The 26517-nt window shown below is 39.1% G+C and overlaps 2 protein-coding genes and 1 non-coding gene across 10 annotated transcripts in view; 1 reads left to right on the top strand and 2 right to left on the bottom strand.

Annotated features, from left to right (window-relative positions):
• The window catches only part of ST3GAL6 (ST3 beta-galactoside alpha-2,3-sialyltransferase 6), a 70286-nt gene extending 55346 nt beyond the window's left edge, over nt 1-14940 (top strand). For 7 of the 8 annotated variants that reach the window (XM_030802174.1, XM_003261719.2, XM_030802178.1 and 4 more), the window contains 5 exons: nt 4646-4741; nt 7736-7922; nt 8025-8162; nt 11541-11693; nt 13373-14193. In XM_030802174.1, the coding sequence (XP_030658034.1) occupies nt 4646-4741; nt 7736-7922; nt 8025-8162; nt 11541-11693; nt 13373-13459 (661 nt within the window). In that variant the 3' untranslated portion in view covers nt 13460-14193. Of the gene's footprint in view, nt 1-4645; nt 4742-7735; nt 7923-8024; nt 8163-11540; nt 11694-13372 lie in introns of all 8 variants that reach the window. The other variant, XM_004091729.3, reaches the window with a different exon arrangement.
• Nucleotides 14941-15588: 648 nt separating this feature from the next.
• The window catches only part of DCBLD2 (discoidin, CUB and LCCL domain containing 2), a 103713-nt gene continuing 92784 nt past the window's right edge, over nt 15589-26517 (bottom strand). The window contains exons 14-16 of the mRNA XM_003261722.4: nt 21222-21271; nt 20201-20338; nt 15589-19467 (exon numbers count right to left, since the gene is read on the bottom strand). Of these exons, the coding sequence (XP_003261770.2) occupies nt 18998-19467; nt 20201-20338; nt 21222-21271 (658 nt within the window). The 3' untranslated portion in view covers nt 15589-18997. The remainder of the gene's footprint in view (nt 19468-20200; nt 20339-21221; nt 21272-26517) is intronic.
• Nucleotides 25603-25709, bottom strand: LOC115832234. Its single transcript, XR_004027660.1, has one exon. It is a non-coding gene; the product is annotated as a U6 spliceosomal RNA (small nuclear RNA).

Raw genomic sequence — 26517 nt, 5'->3', positions numbered from 1 at the left:
AGAGTAGTCCTCGGGATGCCCTCAAAAGGGTTTCTACGTGATTCTCAGAAAAATGCGTAAATCTTTGCTATATCCTTTACCAGGAGGAAAAGTGGAATTTCATTGATAAGGTTTCCTTTCAAAAGCATTGGCATGATTTCCTATAGTAAAGGCCCTTCTCTCTTTCTGTTTGTCCCCTATAAGCTGACAGGAAAAAAAAGTAGAAAGTGAAACTCCCAAAAATATAGTGACGTAGAGTTGTAAAGAATCTTTGGAATGGGCGTTCTGAATGAGGCAATGTCTATGTTATTTCTTCCTGTTTTTTAAAAGTCCTTGAACTGCTGGGACCATAAGTAGGAGAGGCTGAGTATGAGGAATTGCCCTGCAGAAGAGATCTGCCTGAAACCCTAGACCCCTCTTTTTTCTTGGCTTGTAGGGTATGTGGGAGGAGGTCCAGGACCTTGAGTCTGAGTGATGACCAGTGATAATGGCACATGTATATGACAGATGGTAGATACTCTTACCGTGATACTCTTTGGGCCACGCATTATCTAGGGCTTGATGACCATCTGTAACTCAGTGTGATAGAGTGGAAACTTCTGTGAACACTAAGGTCTAAGCTATCAGTTCATTGTTGAGCAATGTTATAGAACTGACCGCGTCTAAGACTGAGCTCAGTCAATACCATTACTGGGTATATACCCAAAAGTTTATAAATCATTCTACTATATAGACACATGCACACGTATGTTTATTGCAGCACTGTTCACAATAGCAAAGACTTGGAACCAACCCAAATGCCCATCAATGATAGACTGGATAAAGAAAATGTGGCACATAGTCGGCACATAGACACCATGGAATACTATGCAGCCATAAAAAAGAATGAGTTCATGTCCTTTGCAGGGACATGGGTGAAGCTGGAAACCATCATCCTCAGCAAACTAACACAGGAACAGAAAACCAAACACCGCATGTTCTCACTCATAAGTGGGAGGTGAACAATGAGAACACATGGACACAGGAAGGGGAACATCACACACTGGGGCCTGTCACGGGGTTGGGGGCTAGGGGAGGGATAGCATTAGGAGAAATACCTAATGTAGATGACGTGTTGATGGGTGCAGCAAACCACCATGGCACATGTATACTTATGTAACAAACCTGCACGTTCTGCACATGTATCCCAGAACTTAAAAGTATATATAAAAAAAAATAGACTGAGCTGAGTAACTTTTCCGGGGTCAACTTTAGAGATTTGGCTTGTGGGTCAGGAGTCTTTTGTAGAGGATAGGGGCCCTGATGGTATGCTGGTGGCTTGTTGGCCTTTGCCCCTGCATGTTCTGTGTAGTTGGAGTCAGGTAGTCCAGTGTCAGACTGGGAACTCCAGGCCAGGATGGATGTAGGAGCCCCTGAGGCACCTGGGCTCAGGGCAAGGCAGCCCCTTCTCTTGACAGAGGATTGGCCTACAGCCTTCATTGGATGGAGAGGATTAGACTAGATACCCTCTATAGACATTCCCCCTCTACCCCTATGCAGGTTATCTCATGGGAACAGCTGTTATTTCAATCCTGTCTGTTCTTAGCCATGCCTTCCCCAGTGCCCAGCCTTGCTTAGCATTCCTAGTGGAGATGGAGCCAGCTTTAGGAGGTGCAGCCTCTGATCTGGATTAAACTGACCCTGAGATATTATGGAAAGGGCAAGCAAGCTGTGAGTGTGAGAATCGCTCCCTGCTATAGCGCATTCATGGGATGATTTGGGGAGGATAATGGCAATAATACTCTGAGAGGAAAGGGTTTTGAATATTCAGCAGCTCCCATCTCAGCCATACTACATGGCCCCACAGCAGAGAGCCTTTGATAAAGTTGGCTTTCTAGAATAGGGATTGAAGTCAAACTTGCTTGTAAAAGCATCTAGAGTTATGTTACTTTCTTATTTAGAAACAGAGAGCCCAGGACCATGAGGCTTCTGCCTGCTGGACAGCAAGGACTTCCAGTAGCTTCTCAGCTGTTTTCCCGGTCACTTTCAGAAGCAAGGCTGCTATAGCTAATTGATGTATGAAAGATGTAATTACAGCCATTAATAGGGAAAATATCAGCAATATGATGCACTTGGAAGCTCAGAAACAAGTGAAAAGGCTGTACCATGACTCTCACAGTAGCCAGATCTGAATATAAAATCTAGTTTCTTCTGGTGATGGAGAAAAGGAAGTGTCATCCATACAAGATGAATTTACACTCTGAACCCCAGGGGGTCCCGCACGTAGGAAGTGCCTGCAATCCAAGTGCCATGCTCTTTACTGCCTCTCCTGCTTCCAGCACTGTCCCTGGGGTCATCCAAACCAGTACAGCAACGCAGCTGGCCTCTCTTCTTCTGAAAACATCTCCAACTTCAACAATACCTTGAGATACCATATTGCTGGTATTTCAAAAACTGCTGCCAGCAGGGAGGAGGCCAATGGCGTGCCCATAGATCATGTTCAGCCTCCAGGTGGCCTCATCATCAACAAAGAATCTGAAGTTTACAAGATGCTTCAGGAGAAACAGGAGTTGAATGAACCCCTGAAACAGTCCACCTCTTTCCTGATTTTCCAGGAAATCCTGGAGTCTGAGATAAAAGGGGATCTCAACAACCCTCAGGATTCAGAAGTGTTAAAACTCCTGACCCTAAGTGGCTGCATCAATTGGAAATGCTCAGGAGGTGCCCATGTGTGACAAATGCAGTCCTAGCATTGTAGGCATGTTTGTAAAGCTGCGGGGACCATCATCCCCTCCCTGAATGTTACGTGTGCACTGATTGTGACACTCACCCAAAAGAGAAGGGCTTTTTTTTTTTTTTTTTTTTTTTCCATCAAATCTACTATGAAGAGCATGCCCAGGAGCAAGTCACGCCACCTGAGGGTACGATGTGGTCATCATGTTCCCCAGGTGATCCAGCAGAACTGCACTGACCACTGTTCTCCAGCCAGCCTCTGCTGCAGCTTGTTCTCTAAATGTTCTGGCCTTGTCTCTTGAAAGTTCTGTACTTATTCCCCCCACCCCCCACCCGCTTACCTTGGTTTTATTCCTGCTCATTGAACCTTGAGTCCTCTGTCTTGGTTAACTGACTCACACTGACTGTGCGGTGCCCGCCCACTTTTACAATGAATGGCAAACTGTTTTTGTTCAGTGTCCCCTTGCCGGCAACACTGTGTACCTTCCTACCCTCAGTTCTTCTCTGCTGCAAATGGACATCAGCCACATTTGAACCAAATCAAATATGTCTGACATTGATTTCATTTTTGTCAATCTATAGACTCCCAGAAAAAAGAAATTAAAAAAAAAGAAAATTTAAATGAACAAACACCCTTCTGGAACCCACTGTGACATGAGACATGTCCACAAGGCGAGGTTTCAGGCACACACCGAAGGAGCATCTGCTGGACAGTCCTCCCCGCCCCCAAGTCCTTACCAACCTGTGCCACTGGTACTTATTTTTCTTGACTGAGGTGACACTGATTTAGGCATGACTCTTTAATATTTGAGAGCCTAGAGCTTCCAGTTAAAATATGTTAAAAGTATTTTTTAAATTTTAAACCTTACAATCAGATGAACTGTACTACTCAAAAAAGGTAAATTTAATCAATATAGGAGTGTGTACATCATCTCCTGTTTACCTGACAAAGCCAATGCTTGGCTCTTTTAAACGGTTTCCGAATTCTCACATTCTCCATGTTTCCGTGTTCTACAGTGTTTTCACAGTTTTGCTACTCATTGATTTCCTAAAAGCCTTAAGGTCTTGAGTTCATCTGGTCTGCCGATTTCATGGGTCTTAGGGAATCAGTGTTCTCTTTAGACTTTCCATGCCATGAGGGCTCTGGAAGGATAGCCTCAACAACTTTCCCTTCTGTGGTTTTGTTCCCTAGCGGGCAAGGACACAGTCTATTTTGTCATTTCTCCAGGCCTGCCTGGGTGAGGGTAAGAGCTGGGAGAGAGATGGACCAGCAACACGAAGTTCCCCTTTGTGTTCTACTTTAAAGCTCTTTGCCAGGAACACCGCATGAACTTTTAGTTTGTATTGGTTAAGCTCCAAGGACGAGTCCATGTTTGGGAAATTGAAGTGAGCATGGGCAGGGTACAGAAAACTGCACTTTTCTCACCAGATTCCAAACTGTCCATCTCCACACTTATGCAGCAGAGAGCCAGAGGTAGAATCTTCGAGGAGTGGGTAAAGCTGGCAAAAAATGGAGACCTGCGTAATGTAAAACACACATGCAGAGTCCTATATGGAGGTGTGTCTCACAGTCTCAAGTTCTGGACCCACATGCTAGTTCCACTTTAGAGTATGACTTTAAAATGTTACATAATAGATTTCTGAACCTCTTTCTTCATTTGTGTACTGGGAATATCAGGCTTACTTATCTCAATAGGTGGGTATGAGAATCAAATGAGATAACGTGTATGGGCTGATAATAGTTGCTGACAATGATATGCTCTTCCTACAGAACGTTACTCATTGAATCATGTATCTTTTTAATACAGCTCTAGACTTGTAAGTCGCAGTTGGTTCTTTTTCTACTTGCGCAACAAGTGGAATTTGGCACTGGGTTTCTGACAGTATGCATGGATTCTTGGAATCAGTTTTGTAAAAGATGGCTCAATCTCTCACTTGTCCATCTGTCCAACAGCATACCCTGTAAAAAGTGTGTGGTGGTTGGTAATGGAGGAGTTTTGAAGAATAAGACATTAGGAGAAAAAATCGACTCCTATGATGTAATAATAAGGTAAATATATTTTCTGTTTGCTACCCTAGAATTGTTTCAAAAGAATATGGTTTCTTACCTTAATACAGCTGTGTTTTGAAAGGAAGGGGAGATGTTTCCATTTTTTTTTTTTTTTTTTTTATTGCGCAACCTTCTCTCTTGGTTGTTGGCTAGAGTTAGACCTAGATTTCAGGTTACTCATTTAGCAAGTATTTGTTAAGTCTCCTTAGTATGCCAGCATGCTTCTAGCCACAGGAGAGATAGCAGTGGATAAGAACGATGTTTGTGCTCCCTGTGGAGGGAAGAAAATGAGTAATTAAATAAATAAAAATAATAAATGCCATACATAATTTAAAAAGGATATAACAGAGAATCTTTGAATGGCTCCTTTGTAATGATTGACCACTTTGAGAAAGAGACATCTAAGCAGGGTCCAAGTGACCACGCAGCAACAGCCATATGAAGATTACAGTAGAGCAGTCCAGGCAGAAAGGATGTTTGCTGCAGGGCCTCAGGAGGAGATGATCGTGAGTTTGAGAGGAGTAGCAAAGAAACCCAGTGAAGCTGGAAAGTAGCAGGTAGGGGGAGAATGGTGCAATTGGAAGCTGAAGCGGTCAGCAAAGATCAGGCTGCATAGGATTTTGTAAGCTAGGATTAGCAACTTGGATTTTAAGTACAACAGGAAGCTTTTTAAGGGTTTTAAGCAGGAGAACAAAGCAATCTGGTTATGTCTTAAAATATTCTGGCTGTGGCATGGACAATGGAATGTGAGGGACAAGGGTGGAAATGAAGAGGCCAATTAGGTTGCTGTATTCGGGTATAATATGATGGTGGCTCAGGACAGGATTGTCGTAGGAGAGGAAGAGATATGTGGACTGACTGCAGATGTGTTTTAGACATAGAGTTATCAGGATTTGTTGTGGTATTAGATGCAAAGAGTAATGAGAATAAAGAAATCAAGGATGCCTCCTACTCTGTTTCCAGCTTAGGAGACTGGCTGGAGAGTGGTATATTTATTAAGCTGGGGGAGGCTGGTATAGGAGCAGATTTAGAGGAAAACCATGATATGAACATGTTAGATTTGAGATGCTTATTAGATTTGCAGTGGGTATGTCGAGTAGGCAGTTGGATAAACAGGTTAAAATCTTGATGGTGTGTGGCCTATAAGCTGTATTTAAACCATGGACTGGGTGAGATTTCCCAAGGAGAGACTGAGAGAGAGAGAAGAGAGTGAGGACTGAGCCTCAGAGAACTCAAAATGTAGAGGTTGAGCAAAGAAAAAGGAATGTGTAAAAGAGATGAAGAGGATCCAACAGTGAGGTAAGAAGAAAATCGGGAGAAAGTGATCACAGAAGCCAAGAGAGCAAAGTGTTCCAGGACAGAAGGAGTGACCAACTGTGTCCCAGTGCTGGTGAGAGGTCATGCAAGATAAGGACAGAGTGGTGACCATTGGACCGGTGACCTCATTGACACTCCCGATAAAAGCAGGCTTAGAGGCGTGATGTGGCAAGAAGCCCAGCTGGACTAGGTTGAAGAGGGAATGCAGAGAATGCACACCTGAATGTACAGATGAAGATGTAGAGAAACCAATGCAGTCCAGAGATTTTGCTTCAAAGAGGAGTTGAGAAATCAGATGGCAGTTAGAGATGGTTATGCAATCGGGAGTTTTTTTTGTTTTGTTTTGTTTCCTTCCTTTGAAAGGATTGGAGGCACTATAGTATATTGGTTAACTGGTGGAAATGAGAAAGAGATGGGTGTGGTAAAAGAGAGGGGAAGGGCGTTCAGAACACAAGTATGGTTAATGTTTCATAATGGAAAGGAGACCCAGGATTGTGGTTACAATGACCAAGAGTCCCTCTGATGTAGTGAGGGGAAAATACGGACCTTTCTATCTCCATTTTTTTAGTGAAAGGTCGAGATAAGGTCATCATCTGGGATAAGTGTGTGTGTGTGTGTGTATGTGTCAGGAGTAGCTATGAATAGTTTAAAGAATGGTAAAGTTAGCATACTGAGGCAATACATCAGGATGGTTTGGCAGCGTTGGGTGTTTTGTGGGGTTACAGGCTGCCTAGGGTTTCTGCATGGTGAGGTCACCTTATTTTCTGTTTACTATCCATTTTGAGGAAGCTGTGATAATTTACCTACAAAACAATTTTGAAGCAATCACAGGTTTCTCTACCCATAATTGTCTAAGTCTGATAAATTGGAGCCACAGGAAGCCCTTGCAGGAAAATACCATGGGAACAACATTTTGAAAGTCATCTCAAGTGTTAATAAGTCTGTTCATCTTATATTATATAGAGTCAGTAGCAAAGGGCAAAACAGTATTTATCCTCCTCGGGGACACTGTTTTGGAAACAAAGCATTTCTTTTTTTATAGCATGCCTTCATGATGTGTGCATAAATAGTGCATGTCCAACCTTGGCTTTCAGCATACACAAACCCAACGGTAGATCTTTTGTGGTTCTTTAGTTTGCTCTAGCAATAGACATTCATTTGGTTGTGCTTGAATATAATATAGCAAATTTATATTGTTAACCTTATTTCAGAGTACAACAATTTTGATGGGTCCTTAAACCAACTTAAATGTGATTCTTCTTACCTGTCAGTCACACACATCCATGGGCTACATGACTGTGTGGCTTTGAGCAAGTAATTTTCTCTCCAGGGTTTTGTCCTCCAAGTTCTCTTTCAACTCTGGTATCCTGTGGCTCTGTGTTCCCATTTTTTTAAATTTAGTCTTCAGTTCCCCTGGAGGTAAGACTGCATTATCATTGGCTCCACAATTAATTTTCAAATACAAATGAACATTTCTGCCTTTGATCAACCAACTATTTCATGAAAAGGAATGATCTCCTTGGCCATTATGTGTGAAAGATTGATCTATTGCTTTGTGGCTTCAGAGCACAGGATAAAAGGCTGATGTTTGTCCAACTCTGAAACCTCTGAGAACTGTGATGGAAATGGCACATACTGCACTTGGTCTACATATCTTGTATGTTTTACTATCCACAGAATGAATAATGGTCCTGTTTTAGGACATGAAGAAGAAGTTGGGAGAAGGACAACTTTCCGACTTTTTTATCCAGAATCTGTTTTTTCAGATCCTATTCACAATGACCCTAATACGACAGTGATTCTCACTGCTTTTAAGCCACATGATTTAAGGTGGCTGTTGGAATTGTTGATGGGTGACAAAATAGTAAGTAGGCAAAATTGTTCAGCCTTCAGATTACCTTTAGTGCTTTTTTTCCTTAAAAAACAGACAGCCACACTGTTCTGTTCTCTATATTTTTACTTTCAGAACACTAATGGTTTTTGGAAGAAACCAGCCTTAAACCTGATTTATAAACCTTATCAAATCCGAATATTAGATCCTTTCATTATCAGAACAGCAGCTTATGAACTGCTTCATTTTCCAAAAGTGTTTCCCAAAAATCAGGTATGTATTTATCTCTGCATGGTTTCAAACTACAGATCTGGCTGAGGTAGGATAGAGGGTCCTGGGAACTCTCAGAAACTGTATGAGAACCACAGCTCATGAGATGATTTCTGAGGGCCATCTCTGAGTTAGTAAAAGTAGTTATCTATGGATATTATCTTTATGTTTTTCATTTACGTTGCAAGGAAATGTAATTTTAAGTTGGGTTTTCTTGCTGCCCTTGTAGGGCCTTCCCGGGGTCTCTTTGTGCATGCCGAAACAATTTATCTTTCGTAACTCTGTCTTCAGTGTTCTGCAGTGAGGAGAGTCTGACTGGGTGGGCTGACGGGCAGGCTTGTGCTCAGAGTAGCTGGCCTGGCTTCAGGACAAGTGCATGGCTTTGCAGGCTAAAAAGAACTGTCTGAGATGCTCTGATAAAAATATCACAGGAAAGCCAGAGGAAAGGTGAGGAAGGACAATAAAGTAGTCCAGAAACATTTCTGTGGTCAGAGGAAATGTTGGCGTTAAATTCTCAGGAAATAGTAGTTACAGCAATGTTGAAAGAGTTCTTGAAATTTCAAAATGAAATCTCATTGACTTTCACTCCTGTTTGCCTTCTTTCCCTAGAAAACAATACTCTAGACCCATACAGTGGCAGAGATATTTTTCACTGGAAGCTTGAGTAACTGTATAACATGATACCTTGGTTGAAATGAGTTTTTCACCCCTTTTTAAAGTAGGGAAAAAATCCAAAGAAATAAATATACATCATGTATTTTCATGATGTATATTTAACATGATAAAAATTGTGATTAAGAAATTCAAAAGTGTTATATGCTGAAAACAAATAAGTTAGTGTTGCACACTGAAAATAAAGGAATATTAAAAATCAAAAAGGAAGTCACCATTCTTTTCTCTTCCCTCTACAACCCATGTAACCTCTCAAGCTTTTCTACCTTTTATGTGCTTCCAGACTATCTGCTATGCATTCTTAAACACATACCCTTTTTGTTTGTTCAGTATAATTATGATTATACCATAGGTATTGTTGTTATTTTCTTTTTTCTCTTTATTTAACTCTTCCCCTATTTATAAACACTCAGATATATCCAACATTTTCTTCTCTTTAAATAATGTAGCAGTACATGTGTTTATAGGGGTTTTCTGCCCGTTTGTCAGATTTCTGTAGGATAGACTTCTGGAAGTGGAATGCTCAAGTCAAAAAGCATACATGTTTTACATTTAAACCTGACTTCCTAGTAATTTTGAGGGTAAAGGACAGCTTCTGAATGTGTGTTTTGTGACTTTTCACTTCCTATATTCCTAAGTGAAGTATGATCAGGTATATCTCTTGCTTCTTCATTTTAGGTAAAATCTTTAATTCCAAAAGCACAGGAAGACGCTGAGCATACTTAGTGATGACATTAGAACTAGCTGTAGCTACATCAAAGTCCCAGTAGGACATGGTGTCCCAGAAACCAAATGCTGTATTTCAAGAGAAGTCAGCCATATCAGATGCTGTCCAGAGGTTGAATGTAAATAATGCACCTTGGTTTTAGAAACGTGGAGGTCATATTGGTGATATATATTGACAACAAGAAAGAAGGAAAAAGCCTGCTTGAATTGGGTTGAAGAGAACCTGGGACATGAGAAAGCAGCAACAAATCTTTAGTGGACTTTCTGCTAGAACAAGGATCGGAAAAATGAAGCAATAGTTGGAAGATGATATAGGATTGAAGAAGTGTGTTTTGTTTATTTTTGGTCTGTGTATATGCTGAAGGGAATGGTTCAGCAGAAAGAAACACTGATAAGGGGGAGAAAGTAGATAAGTACAGAAGTAAAATTGTTGAGAAGTGATATGGGATAAAATATACACTAGTGAAAAGTTGCTGAAGTTATATCTCATCCATTATAAGAGGAATAAGCACTGCAAATGTGAGTAAAGATACAGGTAAGATTAGGTAGACTTGGAGTTGGGATGATGAAGTCACTCTTTTGACTGCGTTTGTTTCCTTAAAAAATAGATTAAATAGTCAAATTAGGAAGGAGACTAGGGCTGTTGGAGGATACAAAGTTATAAATTCTCATGTTGGAGAGTAGGAATGGAAATTTACTAGTCAAACGTAACTGGATCGCTGGGCATACTTAATGCCTGTTCGAGAGTTGGGTCATAAATTCAACATTCAACCAGGTAAGCATATTTTTCTCTTGCCCTATTCTGTTGCTGGGGTGTGGGTACAGGGTGACTGCAGTGCTTATTCCTCTTATAAGAGTTTGTCAGGTGGTAATATAGGTTCTGTGGGTGATGGCTGCAGAAGAGCTGGTCTACATAAAGGAATGGTTATAAAGACAGATGAAGGACTCTTAAGATGTGAAGCAAGGAAGTAGAAGACATGAAAAGGGGCAAGGAGAAGGAAAAAGTAATGGGATCAATGAGGCTGAATGACTCCTAGGTTACAATGGTACATAGGATAAAGAAAAGTTTATGCTGAAGGCAGTTAATGCTTTCGGACAAGTTTGCCTCCTGGAATTGATTTGGTTGTGCTTCTTCGATTTCTTTTCTTCTTTTCCTCAAAATCATAGTAAGTCATGTAATTTCAGTGGGAACTATAAGAAACACTTTATTGAAAGTGTTATGTAAAAAGCTTAAGATGTATCTTGTTTTTCGCTTTGAAGGCCATCTCAGTGAGAATTACAATTTCTGAAAGCCAAGACCCTCTTGTCAAATATCTATCACACTGGTTTTCAAGATATATGTAAGATAAGGAAAGAGGATGCTTGGTTTTTCTTTCTAAAAATATAATGGTGCAGTTGAGTTGTGATATTGCTATGTATGCATTTGGAATATTTATTTTCTAGTCAGATACTGTTACAATTTGTCATTGAAGTACTAGATTAGCCTTTCCCTAGAGTTAAATGGTGAGTATAAAATATAGCTATTCGCAGGCGAATTTATATGAAGTCTTTTATCATGATTCCATCCATTCGCGAATTAAGCTGTCCTTCCATTTCATACATGTGTTCAAAATTCCCAGGCTTTGCTTTTGCCATAAGGAGCCTGACTCATCATATTTTTGTATTTTTTACAACAATACAGCAACATTCTCTTCCTTAAGCCTCACAGTATTCTTTCATTGGATAGTTGTCCTCTGGGCTAATACCACAGCTATATTTTATTTTAAAGACTTCCTAAGATTTCAGTCACAGTTTATATATTTTTTAGAGTTAAGGTATATATGCATACTCTTTGGGGCTTGAGCCTTATAATGAGAGTTTAATTATTTCTCTCCTTATTAAATGCTTAGAAATCCCTGTTTTATATGATTCAGCCAACCAAATATGCTTTGGTAACAAGTAGCTCCTTTTGCTTAAAATTTTTTTTTTCATTCCCTCCCCCAGAAACCTAAACACCCAACAACAGGAATTATTGCCATCACATTGGCGTTTTACGTATGTCACGAAGTTCACCTAGCTGGTTTTAAATACAACTTTTCTGACCTCAAGAGTCCTTTGCACTACTATGGGAATGCCACCATGTCTTTGATGAATAAGGTAATATACTGTACTTTAGGTAATATACATATGCTTTGGACTAATCTTTGAGGGATGGAAAGCCCATATTTTCTCTTCTCACACTCATTTTACTGAGGGACCAGGTTTTGAGGGGTTGAGGGCTTGATGGGGATTACAGGGCTACTAAGGGCTGCAACTAGAACTCATGTCCAGGATCATTTCACTACAGCATCAAATCCCAATTTATGGGCCTCATGGTTATTGCCAAGTGTCATCAAACCCATGTAAGTACAGAACCTTACTTTAGATATTATATCATATTTGCACTATTGAAATTCAGGCAACCTGCTGTGTTTGAGATATTAGAAATTCACCTTGCATTGCTATGCTTATTCTCATTTAAGTAGACAAGATGGTGTAGAATATTTTAACCCTACAAGAGAATCTTCATGAACAAAAAGGTTACAAACCTTCGTACTGGATCACACTTCTCTTGACTAGGGATTAATACTGAGGATTTGTATTTATTTTTGTTAACAATTTTAGTTTAAAAAAAAATTTTTTTTTTTTTTTTTTGAGACAGAGTCTCACTCTGTCACCCAGGCTGGAGTGCAGTGGCATGATCTTGGCTCACTGCAACCTTTTCCCTGCAGGTTCAAGTGATTCTCCTGCTTCAGTCTCCCTAGTTTCTGGGATAACAGGTGCCCGCCACCACACCCGGCTAATTTTTTTTTTTTTTGTATTTTTGTAGAGACGAGTTTTTGCCATGTTGGCCAGGCTGGTCTCGAACTCCTGGCCTCATGTGATCTGCCCACCTTAGCCTCCCAAAGTGCTGGGATTACAGCATGAGCCACTGTGCCTGGCTAAGGATTTGTAATTTACTTGACTAGGAAGGAGTTTCCTAGCTAATTCTAACTTCAATTAGTAGTGCATCACAAGTGATAGGATTAAAATGTTATCTGTATACTTTTAATGTTGAAATATTACTTGATAAAAAGTATATGGATATATCTCATGAAATCAGTCCCCTGGAATCACCCCACTATATAAGCTGAGGACGTGGTATAAACCAGGTTAGATTTTGTATTGTCTTTTGTCCCTCACCCCTATCGTCTGTCCCCACCACGTAAGACAAGCACTTAAGTATTTCAAGAATGAGGTGCCCCAACAGACTTTGGATTAGGCTCATTTCTCCTCAGCCCTAAACTTTCTTGTAGCACTTGTGGTATTTCAAGTGTCATCTAAAGGGCAGAATATTAAAACAACTTCCTCAGGAAGAAAACTTGGATATTCATGTATAGAACAGTAATTTTTAACACATCTTAAACTGAACCAGGCATTCTAATAGTTTCTTATCTCCAGGCTGATTTTTTTCCTTTGTTTTTAAACTGAGTTCTAGGGGCTTCTTCCATTAAAGTGAACAACTCAAAATTTTGGTCTCCAGATTTGTATTGTACCATGATTCGGTCTACCAGGGTTTGATATGAAGGAGCCTTACTTATGTGAGAGCTGAAATGGAAAGAGTGGGCTGTAGGGAAAGCTTTTTGCACAAGAACCAGTAAGGAAAGTAATTTAAAAGGCTATCAAAAGTTAAAAGTACATGCAACTCATTACTTAACATTCGAGTTCTTTATTCAGAATTTTTTAGATATAAAGTATTCCATTGGTGCTAATACTTTGCGACTGGGAAAGATGGTAATTGTATTTTTCTTCTTTAGAACGCGTATCACAATGTGACTGCAGAGCAGCTCTTTTTGAAGGACATTATAGAAAAAAACCTCGTAATCAATTTGACTCAAGATTGACTCTACAGACTCAGAAGATGATGCTAACAGTGTTAGTTTTATTTTTGTACTGCAATTTTTAGTTTAAAATATGTTGGATGCACTCGTCAAATAATTATGTATATTGTCTGTTGCTGCCTGGTGATTCATAACCACCAGCTTAATTTCTGTGAATACTGTATATTTAACTTATGAAAACCAAGAAATGTTAAGATATCAGGAAAATAAGTTTTGATTGCATTGTTTTTAAAATAAGCTAGTTTTCTGAGGTGTTTTCACATGTCTTTTTATAGTTACTTCATCTTAGATTTTTGAAGGGATATGACTTCCTACTAAGGATTTAGTTTACCACAACAATTCTGACTATAAGAAGACATTTTGAGAAGTATATTTGGCCACGGTAAACATGGCTGGTGGAAAATCACATGATTGTGGCTTGATGTGGCAAGCCGAAACCACTTGGCTCTGGAAATCTAAGTAAGTTCATACTGGTTTAATTAAGCTCTCCCCTGACAACCCCCAGAATTAAATGAACCATGATTGTGAAGAGTAATTTGGTACAATGAAGGCAGGGTTTTTAAGTTAAAGGAAATGGGCTAAACATAAAGTTCTTATTAGATAAGTAAATAACTAAAGAATACAATTATACTAAACTCTGATGGCTTTGTATTATTTTAAAGAAATGAGGTTTAACTTTATACAATGAAGCTAAGCCAGGCAAGCTCAAGAAGGAAAAAAAAAAATCTTGAACATTATTTTTTTTTTGCCTGACTTATTCATTAAATTTTGAAGGTTTTCCACTTGCAGTAAATTAGGAAAGGTAAAGAAGACAACAGAACAAGTAAATACTTAAGTCAGGCTGAGGCCGGGCATGGTGACTCACACCTGTAATCCTAACACTTTGGGAGGCCGAGGGAGGCAGTTGGATTGCCTGAACTCAGGAGTTCAAGACCAGCCTGGCCAACATGGTGAAACCTCATCTCTACTAAAATACAAAATAATTAGCTGGGTGTGGTGGTATGCGCTGTAATCCCAGCTACTAGGGAGGCTGAGGCATGAGAATTGCTTGAGCCCGGGAGGCAGAGGTTGCAGTGAGCTGAGATCGCACCACTGCACTCCAGCCTGGGTGACAGAGCGAGGCTGTCTTCTAAAAGATATAAAAAGTGAAGTTGGCATTTTTGGATTTAAATGGTACAAAAAGAAAATCTCATTTTCCCATGATTAAAACTAATCTTAAGATGGAAAGCTTGCCTGGCTACCTAGGGTGCACCAGAGAATCTGATCCAATGCAAGCCAGTCAATCCTACAAATGTGGTGAGCTAGTCTCCCTTCCTATATTTTCATGAATGTAACCAAAGGCCTTCTGGAGGTAGGGGAATGAGAGGTGAAGGAACAGGACAATAGAAGTTATAAGGATGGGTAAAAGTTGTCAGAAGAGGTATGAGCTGAAGAACGAATTACTCTCTTTTGAACAATAAATACAATTGGGAAACACTGGAAAACCATGGCTTGATTACTGACAACCAACCTGCCTCTTTAAAGAGGGTGTATAAAGGGTGAAATACATTAGATTTAAACCACATCAGACATTATGAATACCACCATATGTTTGCAGAGTCCCACAGTTTTGATTCTTCTTACAACTTTGAGATGCAAAAGGAAGAAGGTACCAGAACTGGAATCACAGGTAATCAGTGTGATTTTCCACTCATACCACACAGCCACAGGCTGCAGTGTGGCTGCTGAAGTTCAGTTGATATAAAGTAAAAAGTAAATCATGCTTCAAAAAGGATGGTGCTGTGGGTACACAAGGACATAAAGATGGGAATGACTGACAGACACCGAGGACTGGGGTGGGGGGAGCAAGGGGAGGGCAAGGGCTGAAAGACTGTGTATTGGGTACTATGCTCACAACCTGGATGATGGGATCATTCATACCACAAACCTCAGTATCACACAATATACCCATGTAACAAACCTGCACATGTACCCTTAGAATCTAAAATAAAAGTTGAAATTATTTTTTTTAAAAAAGGATGGCGCTGTTCATAGAAAAAGTCAAATTAAAAACCAATAGTGGCATTTTCAAATGTTGCTGGAAGCACAATATTGGCCATAAATTAGCAAGGTTAAAATTGAAGAATCTGGCATTTTATAGTGTAAGGAAAAGCTACAAACCTCAAGGTTGTTTTATTTAAACCAAATAATCTGAGCAAGACATATATACAATTTATTAAAAACAAATGAACACATTAAAATGTCACTATTTTACAATCTAAATTCTAGCAACATATACAAATACTGAGTGACTACAGTACATGCCGAGGTAAGAAAAGTACATTCTGGGAGAATATCACTGACACTCAAACTGTTTTTATTTCCAATATGTATTTCAATACATGTTTGTTTCCACTTTTCCCAGTGCCACACACACACACACACACACACACACACACAAAGTCACAAGTTGGATTACATGAGAATTGGTGCCACAGTTGACTTTAAAAGCATTTTAATAACCATCCAACTCTTACTTAGATTTTGCAGTTTAGGGACTTCAAGTTCAGAACCAAAAAGCAGAGAATCATTTCATCTGACATGATGTTTCTATAGGCCTCTTGCTCTCTAGGTGACAATGCAGAGCCAGGGCAAAGGTGTTCAAGCTTTGTCACTTTCCACAGCTTTGTGGCCACATTCATATTTAGATAAGCTCGGACTCTGCTCCCCTCTTCTGGGGATGGGGAGAGGCAAGTGTGTATGTGTTGTCATACTTACTGCATTAATTCTTCACTCGAACCGCTTACATCAGCGAACAAACCCATTGTTCAATGCAAAGTGCAAACAGTGAAACATGAACTTAAATAAACTTGACTAGACCCATCACATCCAACAGGATCTACTTAGATTTACAGCATTTAATAAAGTATAAGTCAGAATTCACAATATCTTAAACTGTGCTGTTTCCTAAGATCAAGTAACAGCCAAGTCAGTGTAATTTTATGAAACCTGTAATGGCCACATTTGTTGTGTCTCTGATGTATTTCTATAATTGTATTAACAGGAAAAAACTTAATCCAATACACCAGTGACTTTGAGTCTTAAATGTTGCAAGCAAAGGATAAAAATCCAAGGGAATTTTGTCAGATATGGTTACTTTCACATTTTCAGTTGTTACTTGATTGTCTCCAAAGCTGTATATGTATCAGACATATAAATGTAGTAAAAAAACAAAAACAAATAGAAAACCTCTACTATAAAAACCAATGAACTAAAAAGAAGTACAAAGCAGAAAAACCATTTCAATCAGGCTCAGCTCTTCATCTGGAAAGTAAAGTTTATATAAAAGTCGTAAAAACTAGATATTTTATAAAAATTACTGGTAGTTCAAGGATAACACAGTGGCAATATGAATCGAGTATTAAAATATGCATCATTTCAGAAAACACTTGCCTCTCTTAAAAAAAAAAAAAAACCCAAAACTAAACAGCAACAACAAAAACCTCCAGGAAAAAACAATCAGGTATACACAATTAACACAAGAATAGCAAACTTCCTTGGGAAAATGAAATAGTTACCAAAAACATCTCTCTTAAAGCTTCAAACAGGTATATTACTTGAGGAAAAGTATATTCTCTGTGTACTAAGGATGAATTAAAAAATCAACTGGTTTGCCCTCTTTCCACCTGAAAAGGGATGGCTGCATTAATACATGTGCTTTACACATCCATATATGTTTTAATAAAAGTCTAACATCTATGTCTTTTGTTTCAAACATTTTGAAACAAAATATGTATTGATTCAATAAATGAAATCGCGCCTCAAAGTTTGGAGAAGGAAAAGCCAGTGAAAATAAGGCCAACAAAACCATACTACAAAAGGGCAGGAAGCCTGCAGAAATAAACAGTTCTCTTTCTGAAGCAATGTTTTAGAATACTGATATGATTCATGGAAGCAAGAAAACAAATACTGTTCATCTTTATTCAAATTGAGTGAATTCTGGCAACATCATAATCTGGTGGCTCAGGCCAGCAGAAGTGACTAGAACTTTATGGAAAAGTACTGTTCAACATTAAATCTACAAACAAAGGTTTATGGAAGAGGGAATGTCAAATTTATATATTTTTATCATATGGTGAGCTGCTCATGTCGTCTTGCCAGTCTGAAGGCTTTTAAAGATGATTTCACATTGTTGGCTAATAAATTACAGATGATTTCTATTTTGCCGTGTCTAAAACTAGCTCTGGGCAGGTATGAACAAGTCATGACATGGAAGCTGCCAGGAGGTATCAAAAACAAGGCATGAATATTCATTTGCTAGGAAGCTGTAATGTCTGTTCCCTAGGTGACATACAGGACTACTCAAACCTCTTATCACACAGACAAAGTGCACGATCACGCAGTCCTGGAAAATACACGTTATGTTTATATTTTGTGTAACAGTTTATGGAAAACTGAAATGAAAAAGTATTTTTTCTGACTAAAAATATAAAATACCTTGAGATTCAAGAAAAATGTATGTTTGTGAATGTATAAAACCAAAAAGGACAAATTCTGGTTACTTTTTAAAGAGGTAATTTATATTACTTCTGAGTGAATAATTTTGCCTTTCACTGTGATAAATATTAAGTGGGTCATGTTTACAGTATTCCTTTAGAAGCCTTCAACTTTTCATAACTCTCCTAGGAAAAATCCCATTGCAAATAAAGTTGGGGGTGGGAGAAGAATCTCCTTTAAAGCTTTCAAATCATAAAGTTGTTCCTGTTTACACACAGAGGAGCATACTTAAAAGACATGAAGGGATCTGAATTCATGAGACTAAGGCAAGCATCACTCATCAGAAATACTCAAACATCTTATAAACACAAGAATGGGGCAAGCCACCAAGGGCCTCAAGTGGAACACGCAAGGATGAGACCAGGCCATATACTGTGAAGCATTAAAGCTCTAAAGAGTGTCACAAAGTGAAAAAGCAATCCCCCTGCTCATTACAAGTCAGAGAATCCCAGCTATAGATCTTAAGATGGGTAAGTGCATATGGCTGCAATCAAAACAATGCTTATATCACTAATTATTAAAAAAAATCCAGAAAAGAATATAGGAATAGAAGAGGAAGTCATGATAGTACCCATCTTTCACAAAGACTAGAATTTCAAGCCATTAGGTATTTCAAGAACAGTACCGTGCGTTACTGCCAGTCAGGCTTACAGAGCCATCTCGAGTTCATTAATGTACCTGCAGCATTGGTAATAAATACTCTCAGTGATTTTTAATTTCTCTGAAGTGCATTATAGGGAGCTTTTTCTGTATTAAAAATAGTGTTCTACAGTAGTATCAAACAGGACATTTGAAATTTAACAGGTGAGCAGTAACTGTGCCACCATAACAACTTTAAAGCAAGATGGCAAGATTAGTAGTTTCCTGTACCTCAGTCACCACATTTTCCCCAACCACTTCAGTGACAGATATGTAATACATTCTATATATTACTACCACTAATAATTAAAAAAAAAAAAAGGCCATGTGCTTTAAAACGATGCTTTGTAAAAAGCAGCATCACCTTCAAAGGATTTCTTTAAAAACATCACATTCCCCATCCCTTCCTGCTCCTGATACTTCTTGTGTGCTCTGTGGCACCTGGTACACCAATTCGTCTGGGGCAGGTGGACCTGGCTTCCCACCTTTCGGGGTGTCATACTGGGCCTGGGCTGAGGAGCAGCTGTCAGTCCTGGAGAGAAGTGTATTGTAAGTTCCCACTAGTTGGGGAGGTTGGTTCCCCGTAGCTTTGAAAGTGGATGTGGAGGGCAGACCAACTGAAGCTGTGGGGTGCCCTGACATGTCCATGATGATTGGGGTTGCATACTCAGGCCCCGTAATTGGGAGTGGTTCAGCATAGGCATGATAAACTTCCTGCCCTGGTGAGTTGTAAGGATCTAGGTCTGCATAGCCTGCTTCTTTTCCTTCTTCTGGTTTAAAGGTAGATCTCTGATGAAGTGTACCAACAATTCCTCCTACCAGTGGCTGAGCATACTCTGTGGATATCACAAAACAACAGAAAAGTCATTTTACTAGTAAAGAGATTGTATAATTTAGGGTGGCAGCTGCAGATTACACTAAAAGCAAACATTCTTTAGGGTACTTTTGTTGCCATCAGTACTTAATCTGCAAGAACTTCGAAAATTAAAATTAAACATACTGTCTAGTACTTCTCATAGTAATAATATACCAGAAAGTCTCATTCATGTAATTTTGCATATAGAGTTTTCACATATGTTCTTTAGATTTACAGACAAAATATTTCTTTACTGAATATTTCCTTTCTGAATTATTTTCAGAATATTTCATTGGAAAAGAAACATTCAGTTACTGGAATAAAAATCTTGAAAAATAATTTCAGAGATTTTTTTCAAATATTAGGAAATATTTAAAGTTAGTATGTACTAGGCTAAGAGGATAAACACTGTAAGGCTTCTTCTGTCTTTCCCACTCTCCTCTCAACATCTCGGGTCTCCCCACAAGCCTCAGTTAACATACATAATGCCCAGAGTCTTTAGAAATCAATGTCCCAACTTTACAGACAGAACATCTGAGATACAGAAATGACTCTCTGAAAAGTCACCTTTTAAAAAAGTGGTTCTACCTTTAGGAAACAATTGGTTTCTTAAACATGAAAGGGATCAAAGAACTGTAAATCCCAAAGCACTTTATAGCAAGCCTAAGCAGTTTCTCCCTCTGCCTGGTACCAGAAGGCTGCAACATAGTTACCTGCAGAGTCAGCCTGCAGCACTGTGGTGACTTCTCTTGGACTCAGGTGATTAACTTCGCTGCTGCTATAGCGAACTGGGGTTTCCTCATGGTCCACTGCTTTTGCAGGAAGAAACTGCTTCATTCCTTTCCACCAACCTTCATTGTGACGGTAAGCCAAAGAGACCATTAAATAAAAACCTGTATCTCAAACAGTAATATCAAGAGAGAAATCCTGTTGCATTTAAGCCATTTCTATAACAAATATCTCTACAAACTTGCCTTTATAATCAAACTGTTTTTTTTTTTTTTTGCTGTGATAGACTATCCAGCACCAAGCAGTACATGGTAGCAATCTCTACCAAACACATGCAGGCAAATCACTGTTAGTATAGTACAGCCAGATACAGTATCTATTTTAGGGCTGGCTTTAATTACGTTTTTCCCAAAAAATATTTTCCAAGATCTACCCTGGGGCACTAGCTGCCCTTTTCTACCCTAGCCACAGCAGTGAACTCTCCTGGCTCCTAAGAGCTGATCCAGTAGTGACATTGGGAAGTGAGAGACTGGTAGGGGGGCCCCTTTGGTGTCACTTGCAGTAATTCAGAAGATGACAACTCATCATGGGACACCTCCCAATTCCTAAACTGCTGGACTTCACTTGGTGAATAACCATGGCAGAGGACAAACACACACCGTGTCCTGGAGACCACAGTCTTTTGTTTCTTACTGAGTGTTCATAAGGGCCACAGAAAGCCAGTCTCCTCATGAGAAACAGATATACGGGCCAAACTACACAAGTTTTCCAGAAGAAAAAGAAGAGCTTGTTTTAAGAAATTTGTACTTTTCATTTCATTACTTATGAACTACAAGAGATTTTGCAGAGGGTAAAAATGGTGAGAACTGAAGAGTAATGCCATTGTTCTAACAGTGTCGGGGAGTTCACCTGGGCCTGAGAATGACTCTCTTTTTTCACTACTGCCCCCTGTAGGGGAGGGACATCCCTCTGATAGAAATGAGATGCAAAGACCACATGAGTTACCTGCCCGGTCCCAGTAGGGTAAGTCATAGGTGCCTTCGGTTTTTTTCTTTCTGGAAAAATATAGAAGAGAAGTTAGCAAATAGAGTAAATTCACTGGTAAGACATTTATGAAACTACAGAATAAACACCAAAGTTAATAATTAGTCTAGAGTACATATCTCTATTTGCTGATCTACCTAAGGGAGTCCTCTATTTAATTTAGCTTTCAAAGTTGCCATGCTGAGGTTTATAAATCCTGGACTCTCAGTAAACAACTATCTTTTGCCATAGCTACCTTGTTACCTACCTATTACCCACTCAAAAGGGATAAAAGAAATGTAAAAATGCGAAGTCTGTACATGAAAAGACTGAATCAAATCAAAGAATCACCTCTGATATGTGGGTTATTATAGGTAAATTATGTTAAGTCTGTTTTGGTTTCAAATAAAGATATCATAAATCAACTGAGTCACAAAATTCACAGATCTAAAAAACCCATCATCTTCTGGTTTTCTATTCTGCATTTTTTTCTCCAACTTCTTGCTTTTTCTTCTACAGTCTTTTTCCCCAGAGAAGTTTAAAGGGTCCCATACCCTTAATTGCATAGATCTGATTCCTCCAACCATCCCAGGATAAGTCAATGCTACCACTAACAGCGAGAAGTGGAGAGGGAAGAGAACATGACTCTCCAGGCCTGGGAGGCACTGAAATTCTCTGGGGGAGGTGAGAGTCACGTATGCAACAAAGAAGATTCTCCCCAGTCCACCTCTCAGAAAAATCTCTCTTCCCTCCATTAAGAACTAGTATTTACCAAGTGCCTTTTGGAAAGAAAAACCAAGCAAATGAAATAACATTTTCAGATTCAAGGGTGTAAATCTATTCAATTCAAATTAGTTCTTTGCAAGATAAGGAGAAAGCAGATATTATTCTAGTCTACAGATGAGGACAAGACGGCTATGCGATTGGCTCAAGATCACAAACGTGGTTTTCCTTTTTTTTTTTTTATTATACTTTAAGTTCTAGGGTACATGTGCACAACGTGCAGGTTTGTTACATATGTATACATGTGCCATGTTGGTGTGCTGCACCCATTAACTCGTCATTTAAATTAGGTATATCTCCTAATGCTATCCCTCCCGCTCCCCCTACCCCAAGACAGGCCCTGGTATGTGATATTCCCCTTCCTGTGTCCAAGTGTTCTCATTGTTCAATTCCCACCTATGAGTGAGAACATGCGGTGTTTGGTTTTTTGTCCTTGGGACAGTTTGCTGAGAATGATGGTTTCCAGCTTCATCCATGTCCCTACAAAGGACATGAACTCATCCTTTTTTATGGCTGCATAGTATTCCATGGTATATATGTGCCACATTTTCTTAATCCAATCTATCATTGATGGACATTTGGGTTGGTTCCAAGTCTTTGCTATTTTGAATAGTGCTGCAATGAATATAACGTGTGCATGTGTCTCTACAGCAGCATGATTTATAATCCTTTCGGTATATACCCAGTAATGGGATGGCTGGGTCAAATGGTATTGCTAGTTCTGGATCCCTGAGGAATTGCCACACTGTCTTCCACAATGGTTGAACTAGGTTACAGTCCCACCAACAGTGTAAAAGTGTTGCTATTTCTCCACATCCTCTCCAGCACCTGTTGTTTCCTGACTTTTTAATGATCACCAGTCTAACTGGTGTGAGATGGTATCTCATTGCGGTTTTGATTTGCATTTTTCTGATGGCCAGTGATGATGAGCATTTTTTCATGTGTTTGTTGGCTGCACAAATGTCTTCTTTTGAGAAGTGTCTGTTCATATCCTTTGCCCACTTGTTGATGGGGTTTTTTTTTCTTGTAAATTTGTTTGAGTTCTTTGTAGATTCTGGATATTAGCCCTTTGTCAGATGAGTAGATTGCAAGTTTTCTCCCATTCTGTAGGTTGCCTGTTCACTCTGATGGTAGTTTCTTTTGCTGTGCAGAAGCTTTTTAGTTTAATTAGATCCCATTTGTCAATTCTGGCTTTTGTTGCCATTGCTTTTGGTGTTTTACACATGAAGTCCATGCCTGTGTCCTGAATGGTATTGCCTAGGTTTTCTTCTAGGGTTTTTATGGTTTGAGGTCTAACATTTAAGTCTTTAATCCATCTTGAATTAATTTTTGTATAGGGTGTAAGGAAGGGATCCAATTTCAGCTTTCTACAAATGGTTAGCCTGTTTTCCTAGCACCATTTATTAAATAGGGAATCCCTTCCCCATTTCTTGTTTTTGTCAGGTTTGTCAAAGATCAGATGGTTGTAGATGTGTGGCATTATTTCTGAGGGCTCTGTTCTGTTCCATTGATCTATATCTCTGTTTTGGTCCCAGTACCATGCTGTTTTGGTTACTGTAGCCTTGTAGTATAGCTTGAAGTCAGGTAGGGTGATGCCTCCAGCTTTGTTCTTTTGGCTTAGGATTGTCTTGGCAATGCAGGCTCTTTTTTGGTTCCATATGAACTTTAACATAGTTTTTTCCAATTTTGTGAAGAAAGTCATTGGTAGCTTGATGGGGATGGCATTGAATCTATAAATTACCTTTGGAAGTATGGCCATTTTCACGATATTGATTCTTCCTATTCATGAGCATGGAATGTTCTTCCATTTGTTTGTGTCCTCTTTTATTTCGTTGAGCAGTGGTTTGTAGTTCTCCTTGAAGAGGTCCTTCACATCCCTTGTAAGTTGGATTCCTAGGTATTTTATTCTCTTTGAAGCAATTGTGAATGGGAGTTCACTCATGATTTGGCTGTTTGTCTGTTACTGGTGTATAAGAATGCTTGTGATTTTTGCACATTGATTTTGTATCCTGAGACTTTGCTGAAGTTGCTTATCAGCTTAAGATTTTGGGCTGAGATGATGGGGTTTTCTAAATATACAATCATGTCATCTGCAAACAGGGACAATTTGACTTCCTCTTTTCCTAACTGAATACCCTTTATTTCTTTCTCTTGCCTGATGGCCCTGGCCAGAATTTCCAACACTATGTTGAATAGGAGTGGTGAGAGAGGGCATCCCTGTCTTGTGCCAGTTTTCAAAGGGAATGCTTCCCGTTTTTGCCCATTCAGTATGATACTGGCTGTGGGTTTGTCATACATAGCTCTTATTATTTTGGGATACGTCCCATCAATACCTAATTTATTGAGAGTTTTTAGCATGAAGGGCTGTTGAATTTTGTCAAAGGCCTTTTCTGCATCTAGTGAGATAATCATGTGGTTTTTGTCTTTGGTTCTGTTTATACGCTGGATTATGTTTATTGATTTGCATATGTTGAACCAGCCTTGCATCCCAGGGATGAAGCCCACTTGATCATGGTGGATAAGCTGTTTGATGTGCTGCTGGATTCGGTTTGCCAGTATTTTACAGAGATTTTTGCATCGATGTTCATCAGGGATATTGGTCTAAAATTCTCTCTTTTTGTTGTGTCTCTGCCAGGCTTGGTGTCAGGATGATGCTGGCCTCATAAAATGAGTTAGGGAGGATTCCCTCTTTTTCTATTGATTGGAATAGTTTCAGAAGGAATGGTACCAGCTCCTCCTTGTACCTCTGGTAGAATTCGGCTGTGAATCCGTCTGGTCCTGGACTTTTTTTGTTTGGTAGGCTATTAATTATTGCCTCAATTTCAGAGCCTGTTATTGGTCTATTCAGGGATTCAAGTTATTCCTGGTTTAGTCTTGGAAGGGTGTATGTGTCCAGGAATTTATCCGTTTCTTCTAGATTTTCTAGTTTATTTGCGTAGAGGTGTTTATAGTATTCTCTGATGGTAGTTTGTATTTCTGTGGGATCGGTGGTGATATCCCCTTTATCATTTTTTATTGTGTCTATTTGATTCTTCTCTCTTTTCTTATTAGTCTTGCTAGCAGTCTATCAGTCTTTTTGATCTTTTAAAAAAACCAGCTCCTGGATTCACTGATTTTTTGAAGGGTTTTTTTGTGTCTCTATCTCCTTCAGTTCTGCTCTGATCTTAGTTATTTCTTGCCTTCTGCAGCTTTTGAATGTGTTTGCTCTTGCTTCTCTAGTTCTTTTAATTGTGATGTTAGGGTGTCAATTTTAGATCTTTCCTGCTTTCTCTTGTGGGCATTTAGTGCTATAAATTTCCCTCTACACACTGCTTTGAATGTGTCCCAGAGATTCTGGTATGTTGTGTCTTTGTTCTCATTGGTTTCAAAGAACATCTTTATTTCTGCCTTCATTTCATTATGTACCCAGTAGTCATTCAGGAGCAGGTTGTTCAGTTTCCATGTAGTTGAGCGGTTTTGAGTGAGTTTCTTAATCCTGAGTTCTAGTTTGATTGCACTGTGGTCTGAGAGACAGTTTGTTATAATTTCTGTTCTTTTACATTTGCTGATGAGTGCTTTACTTCCAACTATGTGGTCAATTAAAAATATGGAACGCTTCACGAATTTGCGTGTTATCCTTGCACAGGGGCCATGCTAATCTTCTCTGTATCGTTCCAATTTTAGTATATGTGCTGCCGAAGCAAGCACCACAAATGCGGTTTTCATAAAAAGCCCAAGCCATGTGCTTTTCCTACTAGGAAACATTCTCCAGTATAAGACTATATTTTTGATAGTAAATGCATCCTCATTTTAAAGTGTAGGTATACTTATTTCATTATTTCAAAGTACAGTATAATATAAAATTTGTGGAAAAGATAATAAGTGTTGAAGATGTTAATGAAACACTTGAATGGAAAAGAAATAAAAAAATATACTGATTAAACACCTTTCACCCTGAAAATGCTCTAATCATCATATGATTTAGAAAAAAAAATAAATCATCTTTTCTTAACAGAAGTTAGATGCCCTATATGGCTAGGACAACAAATTTATGGCATAGATATTAGCCATAGGTTGTACTATAAAGGATTTTATAAACGTAAGTGACAAAGCTTCTGGTTACTTATTCATTACATATAAAGTGCTTAGAATGAGCTCTGGATTCAATAAGCTGCAGCTGTTTTTATTATCATGCTCCTCCTCCCTATTTTCCACAGCACATTAATGGCATCTGCTCCTTTACTCCTTGTCATAAAGCCACTCATCAGTGATTTCAACTACATTCCTAACAGTAACTTCAATTCTCCAGCTCAGATCTTGTGTCCTTAACGCCAGGTGTGTGGTCTAATTGCCTCAAGAGTCTGGGATGTCCACAGGGTCCTTTCAACACTATCCCAAACTGACCTCAGGCTCTGTCTGACTCCTGCCCTCTCAACAGCGGCACTCCTCAGTCCTCCCCCTCACACCCCGTGCTTTAATATCAGTGAGTTATACTTTATTTATTATGTGTTCAGAG

The sequence above is a fragment of the Nomascus leucogenys genome, chromosome 21, assembly GCF_006542625.1.
Source record: "Nomascus leucogenys isolate Asia chromosome 21, Asia_NLE_v1, whole genome shotgun sequence".
In the NCBI taxonomy this organism is placed as follows: Eukaryota; Metazoa; Chordata; class Mammalia; order Primates; family Hylobatidae; genus Nomascus; species Nomascus leucogenys.
The sequence above is the reverse complement of the archived record's forward strand: the minus strand, read 5'-3'. Positions and strand labels throughout refer to the sequence as shown.